The sequence below is a fragment of the Aegilops tauschii genome, chromosome 5 (assembly GCF_002575655.3).
Source record: "Aegilops tauschii subsp. strangulata cultivar AL8/78 chromosome 5, Aet v6.0, whole genome shotgun sequence".
NCBI classification, from domain to species: Eukaryota; Viridiplantae; Streptophyta; class Magnoliopsida; order Poales; family Poaceae; genus Aegilops; species Aegilops tauschii.
In genome coordinates this window covers 506,071,819-506,082,667 of record NC_053039.3, presented here as the reverse complement: position 1 = coordinate 506,082,667, position 10,849 = coordinate 506,071,819, and the positions used below count along the sequence as shown (strand labels likewise).

The following is a 10,849-nucleotide window of genomic DNA, read 5'->3' as shown; positions in this document are numbered from 1 at the left end:
TTATATCCCAGCAGGCACGGAAGAACAATCTAGAGAAGCCGTCCGGACCTGGCGCTTTCTCTGGGTTGATGTCGAACAGCGCTGCCTTCACCTCCTCCTCGGTGATGGCCTCGTGACCTCGTCGATCGGGCCCAACTCGACCTCAGGGAATTGGATGTTTCCTAGGTTCAGAGTTTGGGCGCGGGGCTGGTAAGCAGCAAGGAGGGCTTGGAAGTGACTATGGATAGCTGTCATCTTGGCTTGCTGGTCTGCAATCACTGTGAGGGCCTTAGCAGTTGCCTGGAGCTTCGCGTTGTACGCAGCAAAGGGGTCGGCGGGGGGATTGTGCAGCTGCCAAGCCTGTGCCACCACCTCGCGGAAACCCTCCCATCTAATCCAATGCTTCTCAAAACGGAAGCGTCTGCAATGCTTGAAGGAGTGGTCAGCATTCAGAAGAAGCGGCGTGTGATCAGAGACTTCAGAGGATAGGCCTTGCAGGAGGGAATTAGGGTACTGGTTACTCCAAGGTTCGCTGAACAGTACCCGGTCAAGCTTCACCATTGTTGCCGCCTGCTGCTCGTTGGACCAAGTGTACCGCTTGCCATGCAGGTACATGTCTTTGAGCTGAGCATCATTCATAAATTTTCGGAAAGCGTTCATCAAACCCCTGTGAACTCTGGTGTTACTCTTATCAGACATCCGGGCGATCAGGTTGAAGTCCCCAACAAAGATGATCGGGCCCGCGGCCGTACTAGCAATAGCCTTTAGATCAGCAAGGAATTCAAGTTTTTCAGCAGCCGACTGGGGACCATACATGTTCACCAGTATCCATTGTTTCCCAGTCTTCTTATTGGTATAGTTAGTGGAGATGAATTGGCGGTTGCAGGTTGAACTTGTCACCGAGATGAGGTCGGGGTCCCAAGCGGTGATCAGGCCTCCACTTGCGCCCACCGAAGGCGAGAACACGAATGCAGAACATCTGGCCAAGCAGATCGCAACTACATCTTGGGGTGACACAAATTGCAGTTTTGATTCTTGCAGGCAAACCATCGAACAACAGTGCTGACGGACCACATCGGAAACTACCAATCTACGCGCCGGGGAGTTAAGCCCCCTGACGTTCCAAATCAGAAAGTTGCAACTATCCATGGAAACTAACACATCACTGATACAACAGAACAGCGGCCACACTCAGGCAGCGACAGGCCCTGCCCTCTTCCTCCCAGCAGTGGCATTGAGGCCCAAGTCCGTGAGGGCTTTGATCTGGTCAGTGGTGAGGGGGGATTGGAATGATGCAACATAGCGGGCAAGGAGGCTTGCAACATCTGCAACTGGTTCGTCAAACTCCTCTCCGAGACGGCGGCAGACCGTTTTCTGCGCCATGGTCATCACCGAGTCCCCAGTGGCCTTCAGAGCTAGGCGCCCACTGCGCCTAACAGCCTCCGTGGCCACCGCCTGGCGCTTTGGAGGTGCAACGGGCTTGAAGACAGGGCCGTGCAGCAGCCCAGGAGCGACTGGCGATGTAATGGCCTCCAGGAACTCCTTCAGTCTGTCCGGCCCGCCAGGAACCGGAGATGGGCCTCCAGTGCCTTGAAGGTGGCCCGGCTCTATCGCAGCAGCCACGGGGATGGTGGAGAGTGGGAGTAAATTGCACAGAAGTACCACAATTGGGGCATTGGAAGCAGATTGATACCAAGATTGGTAATTTTTACGTGTCAGTACCAAGATTGGGGCTAGCCGTTGCAAAAAAGTCTAAAAGCTCGTTTTGTACGTATTGACATTAAAGCTGACCGATTGGGCCGGCCCGTCAGGCGCCACGCTGGCCAGTGCGCGCGTCGCCTGCAGTGGCTGCGCGCCGACTCGGACGAGGCCGGCCTGTTGGTGCGACCAAGCCAGACCCCGACCCCGCCGCTCTGCCCTGTTCCTTTTCCTCGCACCCTCGCCGGCGGCTGGCTCCCCGCCCGCCCCGCCGCCGCCGCACCACGCCGCCGTAGCCATGGATCGAATTGCTTAGGCGCTGTCACCTCCCTCCTCTCCCCCGCGGCTGCTGTGCCCTCCTCTCCCCCGCGGCTGCTGTGCCCTCCTCTCCCCCGCGGCCGTTGTGCCCTCCTCTCCCCCGCGTCCGCTGTGCCCTCCTCTCCCCCGCGGCCGCTGTGCCCTCCTCTCCCCCGCGGCTGCTGTGCCCTAGGCGACGATGGCCTCGGCGACTCTGGCAGGCGGCGATGGCCTGGGCGATGCGAGCGGCGGCGACCTCCCCCGCTTCGATGGTAGTGGCGGCTACTCCAGCTCGGAGTACAGTAGCGCGGAGGAAGATTTTGCGGAGCCGGCGTTGTCGATGGAGCAGAGGCTGCGGATGGCGCGAATTTGGGTGGACAACCCTAGCACCGCCCATCACTGGACTCATGGCTTCGGTGGTGTTCTGTAAGTGCTCCACTGTTCCATTCTTGCTCCATTCTTGCTCACTGAAATTGGGGATTAGGGTTAGAGTTTACTGCCTGCATGTTTAGCACTCTAATTGCTAGGCCTAACTAGAGCAGAGTAGTATAGTGGATTACATGAGTCCTAACTAGAGCAGAGTAGCATTATGTGTTACCTAACTGGAGCAGAGCAGAGCAGCATCAGTGGATTACATTGTTATTTCTTAGTCCAAATTGTCAGAGCAGCATTAGGTGTTACCTAGCTAGGGTAAATAAAAGCTTTGCTTATATGTTAACTTAAACAAAGCTCTGTTTATATGTTAACTTGTGTATATGTTAACTTAAACAAAACTCTGTTTATATGTTAACTTGTTTATATGTTAACTGAAACAAATCTTTGTTTATATGTTAGACAATATGTTAAGTAAAATTGTTTATTAACCAATTTTGTCTGTTATTTCATTTTGCAGTTTGTATGATGACATTTTGGATGTTAGGTTCTTTTTTGATGCTTCAGAAATGTTAGAGCTGAAGCTCTGCAGTTCAGATGTAACATACCTGAATATGATTGCAGTGATGGAAACCCAAGGATTTAGTGAATATGATCTGCTGTTTCACATTGAGAATCCAGATTTAGGGGAGAAAGGATTGGAGATGGTAGAGAGTAATGCTGAGTTGCAACTAGTAAAGAGGCAGGTTGAGGAGTGTAAGGTTTTAAATTTTCTAGTGAGGGCATGTCCACCTCCTTGCAGCAAGTTTGAGAGGCAAGAATTATCCACTGTTGTGTATGAAGAGCGTGTGTTATATGATCTCAGTGAGCCACCCATCTATGTTGTTGATGAAGAAGGAGTTGCCTTTGAAAGTCAGAGTAGCAGCTGCAGTTTAGTAGCTCATGGTACTGATGTTTGCACACAAGAGAGCAAGAATGTAAAAGGAAAACTGAAAGCTGTTTTGGAAATAGAAGAAGAAGAGGGATATGATGGCAGTGGTGGTTCTGATTGTGAAGGTGAAGATGACAGTGATGTAAACCCTTTTTATATGGGTGATGCTGATGACATAGAGATGGATGAGGGAAAGAAACAGAGAGAGTATGATGAAGTAGAAGAGGAAGAAACAGATGATGAAGAATCTGAGGAGGAAGAAATGGTGCATTACTCTGGTGACACAGAGGTTGAGGAACCTTTTGAAATGGATGAAGATGACAAGGTTGTTTCACAGGATGAAGAAACTGTAATTGTACATGAAGAGAAGAAGAAGAAGAAACAGAAGCTTCCAGTTAGGAAAGGGCCTACAACAAGGATACATTCAAGTGTAGTTCAAGAGGAGGAACCTGATTTCGAACCTTCATCTGATGAAGAAGAGAAAGGATTGTTGAAGGAGGCTGATGATGATGGTTATGAGCCATTGTCATTTGTGCTGCCAAAGAAAAGGAAGAGCAGGGCAAAGCAGAGGCCTCCTAGAAAATGGTACGATGAGAAAATGGAGGCACCACATGAGCAATTATGTCTACAGATGTGTTTCAAGGATCAACATCAATTCAGAGAGGCTTTGTTGAACTTACACATCACTCAAGGCAGAAACTTCAAATATCATAGGAACTCAGATCAAAGAATAATTGTAGAATGCAACCAAAAACATTGCAACTTCTTTATGGTGGCAGCAGTTATAAAAGGTGAAACTACTTTTGTAATTAAGAAGATGAGAATTAAGCACACTTGCCCTATTAGTACAGAGACAACAAGGGTAAGTGCCAAGTGGCTTGCACAGAAGTATGAGTCACTATTCAGATCTGATCTAACAACTGGCATTCAGACTTTGATTGATGCCTGCATGGAGAAGTATGGTGTGGATGTGCCCAAGTCAATGGCATATAGGGCAAAGAACCTAGCTATTGATGCTGTGCTAGGAGACCACAAGAAGCAATACCCTAGGTTGAAAGACTATGCTCAGACAGTGATGGATACAAACCCTGGGAGTAGAGTAGTAGTCACTACTGTAACTCCAACACCCACTGAAAAAATCCCCCATCCAGGTCCAAGATTCCATGCTATGTTCTATTGCATCAATGGAGCAAGGGAGGGGTTTCTCAAGGGGTGCAGACCATTCATTGGTTAGTTTGTTCACCTTGTGCAGTAGTTACATATTGTTTCATCTTGAAATGCATTTGAATGTTTTTAATACTGAATTTGCTTGCTCAGGTGTTGATGGGTGCTTCATTAAGTTAACTACTGGTGCTCAACTACTTGCTGCCACTGGTAGAGATGGCAACAACAATATATACCCACTAGCATTTGGTATTGTTGGGCAAGAGGACACACCTAACTGGTGTTGGTTTCTACACCAACTTAAAATCTGCCTAGGAGGAGAAGTGGGAAGGTTTGGTCCATATACAATAATGTCAGATAGACAAAAGGTATGTGCTTGCATCTTATGTCATTGTTCCTATATGGTTGTTTTGTGCTAGATAGTAGCTTAGCTAGTTTAATTGTGTGTCCCAGGGCCTACTAAATGCAGTGAATGCTGTCTTTCCTAAGTGCAACCAAAGGTTCTGCCTTAGGCATATCTATGCAAACTTCCAAAATGCTGGGTTTAGGGGGGAAGATCTGAAAAAGTGTATGGATAATGCTGCCTATGCATATAGTGAACACAAATTTAACATTGCAATGAATGACCTTAGAGCTGAGTGTGAGCAAGCTTGGGAGTGGCTTTGTCAAATACCCAAGAAAACATGGGCAAGGCATGCATTTGACACAAACTGCAAGACTGACCTTGTAGTTAACAATTTATCTGAGGTGTTCAACAAGTATGTCCTAGATGTTAGGAAGAAACCAATTAGGACAATGTGTGATGGAATAAGGGATAAGCAGATGGTGAGGTGGCATAGGAATAGGGAGAGTGGAAAGAAAGCTAGATGGGACATAACACCCCATTATAGTGAGAAGCTAGAGGTTGAGAAGGAGAGGGCCAAATATTGCAAACCAATTCAAGCTGGTGTGGACTTGTGGCAAGTTACAAGTGGGCAGCAAACCCATGATGTTAACTTGCAAATGCACACATGTGGGTGCAGAAAATGGGACCTAAGTGGCATCCCATGTAACCATGCCATCTCAGCAATAAACAAGGCCAAAAGAAAACCAGAGGATTATGTCAGCAAGTTCTTCAAGAAAGAAATTTATCTGGCAGCTTATGAACCAATGATCTATCCAGTTCCTGGTGAGCATGACTGGACAAGGACCCCTGGTCCAGACATTGACCCACCTGCATTTAAAGTGAAGAGAGGAAGAAAGAAAGAGAAGAGGATCAAGGGGAAATTTGAAGTTCCAAAGCCTAAGGAGACATCAAGAATGGGGACTATAACATGTGGCAATTATGGACTGCAAGGACATAGGTACACAAGCTGCAACAAGAAGTTGAAGCCTGAGCTGGCTTTGAGGAAGAACAAACATGTGGTAATCCTCTAATAAGTAGTAACAGGTTTTCCTTCTTGTACATTCTATTTTTAAGTACTAACTCATTTTCCTTCTTTGTTTATGCAAGCCTCTTGCAAGGAATTCCAATGCTGGTGCTGGTGCTACTACACAAGCATCAAGAACTTCTCATCCAACTCCTACAACAACACCAACAGCTGGAACAGGAGCTGGGAGAGGAGCTGGGAGAGGGGCTGCAGCTGCAGCTGCTGGGAGTGGTGCTGCTAGAGGTGCTGGTAGAGGTGCTGGTAGAGGTGCTGCACCAGGTGCTGGGAGAGGTGCTGGGAGAGGGAGAGGTACATTCTCTGCCCCAAGGCAATCTGGTCCCTCCACACCTACTGCTCCCTCTACATCTACTGCTACTCCACCTTCTGGTGGTAGAAACAGAGGATGGAGAGCCTACTTCTATGCAAGTGGTAACCACTAAATGGCACATGTGCCATGTAATGTTCAAAACTAGATACTTCATGTGTGTTCTTGCATCCTATGGTACAATGTGATCTTGCTGGTGCTCTCAGTGTACTTTGCAGGTGCTCTTATTGTACTTTGCTGGTGTACTTTAAGAATCAATGCCATATATGGCTTTTGTTCATGTGGATGGATGGATTTATTTATTAGTTAATGCCATTTCTGGAGCTGGCTTTTGTTCATGTGGATGGATGTGATCTTGCTATTTATTAGTTAATCAATGCCTGGAATGGACTATGTTCATGTGGATGGTTCTTTTTATATCTTTTTATGATTGATATGTTCATGACAATGGTGCATACTATTGGATAGAGTAACTCTGTTGCTGGATATATTGCTGGATATATTGTTGTATACATTGTTGGATATGTTGTTAAGGTCTAGGCTAAAAAAGAAGCACTTTGGGTTTTCGGTGGCTCGGGGTCGACGGAACCACCTAATAGAATCAATTAGGGTTTTGGTGGCTCGGGGTCGACAAAAACACCTAAACCTATCAATTAGGGTTTTGGTGGCTCGGGGTCGACGAAAACACCTAAAGGCATCAACTAGGGTCTAGGGTGGCTCGGGGACGACGGAAACACCTAAAGGCATCAACTAGGGTCTAGGGTGGCTCGGGGTCGACAGAACCACCTAAAGGCATCATTTAGGGTTTTGGTGGCTCGGGGTCGACGGAACCACCTAAACCTATCAATTAGGCTCTAGGGTGGCTCGGGGTCGACGGAACCACCTAAAGGCATCAACTAGGGTCTAGGGTGGCTCGGGGTCGACGGAACCACCTAAAGGCATCATTTAGGGTCTAGGGTGGCTCGGGGTCGACGGAACCACCTAAACCTATCAATTAGGCTCTAGGGTGGCTCGGGGTCGACGGAACCACCTAAAGGCATCAACTAGGGTCTAGGGTGGCTCAGGGTCGACGGAACCACCTAAACCTATCAATTAGGGTCTAGGGTGGCTCGGGGTCGACGAAACCACCTAAAGGCATCAACTAGGGTTTTGGTGGCTCGGGGTCGACGAAAACACCTAAACCTATCATCTAGGCTCTAGGGTGGCTCGGGGTCGACGGAACCACCTAAAGGCATCAACTAGGGTTTTGGTGGCTCGGGGTCGACGAAAACACCTAAACCTATCAATTAGGCTCTAGGGTGGCTCGGGGTCGACGGAACCACTTAAACCTATCAATTAGGCTCTAGGGTGGCTCGGGGTCGACGGAACCACCTAAAGGCATCAACTAGGGTTTTGGTGGCTCGGGGTCGACGGAACCACCTAAAGGCATCATTTAGGGTCTAGGGTGGCTCGGGGTCGACGGAACCACCTAAACCTATCAATTAGGCTCTAGGGTGGCTCGGGGTCGACGGAACCACCTAAAGGCATCAACTAGGGTCTAGGGTGGCTCGGGGTCGACGGAACCACCTAAACCTATCAATTAGGGTCTAGGGTGGCTCGGGGTCGACGAAACCACCTAAAGGCATCAACTAGGGTTTTGGTGGCTCGGGGTCGACGAAAACACCTAAACCTATCATCTAGGCTCTAGGGTGGCTCGGGGTCGACGGAACCACCTAAAGGCATCAACTAGGGTTTTGGTGGCTCGGGGTCGACGAAAACACCTAAACCTATCATCTAGGCTCTAGGGTGGCTCAGGGTCGACGGAACCACCTAAAGGCATCAACTAGGGTTTTGGTGGCTCGGGGTCGACGAAAACACCTAAACCTATCATCTAGGCTCTAGGGTGGCTCGGGGTCGACGGAACCACCTAAAGGCATCAACTAGGGTCTAGGGTGGCTCGGGGTCGACGGAACCACCTAAACCTATCATCTAGGCTCTAGGGTGGCTCGGGGTCAACGAAAACACCTAAACCTATCAATTAGGGTTTTGGTGGCTCGGGGTCGACGAAAACACCTAAAGGCATCAACTAGGGTCTAGGGTGGCTCGGGGACGACGGAAACACCTAAAGGCATCAACTAGGGTCTAGGGTGGCTCGGGGTCGACGGAACCACCTAAAGGCATCAACTAGGGTTTTGGTGGCTCGAGGTCGACGGAACCACCTAAAGCATTCAACTAGGGTCTAGGGTGGCTCGGGGTCGACGGAACCACCTAAAGCATCACTGTAACATAACATATGTAACTATTCCTTTTGCAAATGCATTTAAACCATCAATATAACATAAGCATCACTCTAACATAAGCATCACTCTAACATAAGCATTACTTTTGCAAATGCATTTAAGCATTTAAGCATCACTATAACATAAGTAACACTGGAGTTCAACACATTATACAATACACATCCATTGTTCACATTACATAGTGGAGTTCAAATGCACAATCCATCCTTTTCTCACAAAAGGATGAATAGCATAACTAATAGGTACATAAATAACCAGAGTTCACAATTAGTACTAGAACCATACATTACACAACCATAATTCTAATTTACTAGGTCATTGCACAACCATCATTCCCAAAAGGTCTGCAATGCCCACTAATCTCAAGTCATCTTGTTCAGTTCTGCAAGATGGCCTGGATCCCCTTGATCTTCTCCTTCAGCTTCTCCTCTGCCTTGATGAGCTCAGTAATCTTAAACTCTTGCATCTGCTTCTCTTCATTATGGTTTTCCTTGAGCTTCAGCAGATCAGCAACCTGGAGCTTCAACTCTAGCTTCTCTTGGGTGAGCTTCTCCTCAAACTTTGTGAACTCTGCATTCTTCAACTCCAAATTCATCCTAGCCTCACTCAACAATTCCTTCTCTTTCATATTCTTCAACTTCAAGTTTTGGATGACAGTTGCTTGAGCACTTGTCAGGTTGCACAGGAGTTCATACTTTTGTTGAAGCTTCTGTGCAGCTGCATCTTTCTTTGCCATTTCTGCATTCATACCAGCCACCAATTCAGCTCTGCATTGGTGCTGATATGTGACAGCAGACTGCAGATAACTGAAATCCACAACCCTATCCTGCTGAAAGTCCACAAGTTGATGCACATCTTTCACTAACTTGTCATAGTCTGCATCCAGCTTGTTCTTTTCTTCTGTCAACTGATGAATAGTTAGAGCACTTTGAAGATTATCATTCACCCTAGCAGACTTGCTCTCTTCAACCATTGACCAAAGCTTCAGCAATGCATTCTCCATTGTTGGGGGCCACTGCTCATCAACCCACTGAACAAACCCACAATTCTGACCTTCCTGGAAAAATTAGAAGGGCAAAATTTAGTACAATACAACTACTAAGAGTACTAAGCAACAGTTAGTTCATGGCAGTACCTAATGTTGGCACTGACATTAACTGGATTTGCACAGCCATTTGCTAAGCAACAGGACCACATTATAAAATAAATTAATGTAATCCTACAATGGATGATCAACTCATATATTTACCAGGCACCAGAGTAACACTCCATTCAACTTAGAAGTTGCTAAGCAGCCATGTGCTAAGCAACAACAGTTGCTAAGAATTGACCATTAATATAATGAAATCCTAACAGTAATAAGCAACACAATGTGAACTACTTTGCCCACCTAAATACACTACACTAGCCTGCAGCAACAAACTAGCTAATGAGACTACCTACTGTCAGCAGTAAGCAATTGTTACTAACTGGCTCCACTGAACTTAATATTGAGCAACACTGCATTTGGAAAGAAGTGTAAATAAATAGCATGTGCACACAACAGGAGCATATATTTTAGCAGAAATGCATTCCACTGAACTTAATAATGATCATTCCTAACAAATTTAGCATGCACATAACTGAATCACAGGTGGCAAACAAGACTCTGCCACTTTCAATGAACACATCCAGTGCTTAATCACCAAGGCAAGAAAATTACCGGCTCTGCACATGCTAAGAACCTTCCCCCAGTCATTGTTCCTTCAAACGCAACAAGCCTCTCTGATGGCTTCCCATGCTTCTCGCACAACACTATCAGATCTAGCTCAAGACCCTTGTAATCCGGGTCCTCAAGAGAGAAAGGCACCTGCCCAAGCAAAATCCAAGTTACCATCATGTGCAGAGGACGAGGACAAATCAAATCAAACGAAATCCTAACAACAAAGACCACCTACACACAAAAATCCCCAAATTTCCTAAACCTAACCCTAACCCTAGCTCCAATGGAGTAACTTACCTGGTTCAGCCCAACGGTGGAGGTTTCTGATTGCATGTACGGGAGGCTTGAGTTGTCGTCGCTGCTCTCGTCCTCCAGAACCATGGCTGCGGCGGCGTGCTGTGGCGGCCGGCGGTGGCGAGCGCAGGCGACGGCGAGGCAGAGAGCAGGAAGAAAGAAAGAAGAAGGCGAGCAGGGTCGGGGTCGGGGTCTGGCTCGGTCGCACATAAACGGTCCGAGCGGGCCTCGTCCGAGTCAGCGCGCAGCCAGCGCAGGCGACGCGCGCACTGGCCAGCGTGGCGCCTGACGGGCGGGCCCAATCGGTCAGCTTTAGTGTCAATACGTACAAAACGAGCTTTTAGACTTTTTTGCAACGGCTAGCCCCAATCTTGGTACTGACACGTAAAAATTACCAAT

At 47.6% G+C, this 10,849-nt stretch overlaps 1 protein-coding gene across 1 annotated transcript; it reads right to left on the bottom strand.

Annotated features, from left to right (window-relative positions):
- Window positions 1–8,787: 8,787 nt before the first annotated feature.
- LOC109786928 (uncharacterized) lies at window positions 8,788–10,464 on the bottom strand. Its single transcript, XM_045228750.2, has 2 exons — window positions 10,157–10,464; window positions 8,788–9,511 (listed from the first exon to the last, which is right to left on the bottom strand). The coding sequence occupies exons 1-2, from the start codon at window positions 10,331–10,333 to the stop codon at window positions 8,831–8,833; spliced, it is 858 nt and encodes a 285-aa protein (XP_045084685.2). The 5' UTR covers window positions 10,334–10,464; the 3' UTR covers window positions 8,788–8,830.
- Between the last annotated feature and the right edge of the window lie 385 nt (window positions 10,465–10,849).

What these genes read in the sequence shown, in the direction of transcription:
- LOC109786928 (XM_045228750.2), bottom strand. Translation starts at nt 10,333, where the DNA reads ATGATGGTAACTTGGATTTTGCTTGGGCAGGTGCCTTTCTCTCTTGAG. An exon ending in TCTTAGCATGTGCAGAGCCG is followed by an intron (nt 9,512 to 10,156) that starts GTAATTTTCTTG and finishes TAATTTTTCCAG; the next exon opens with GAAGGTCAGAATTGTGGGTT.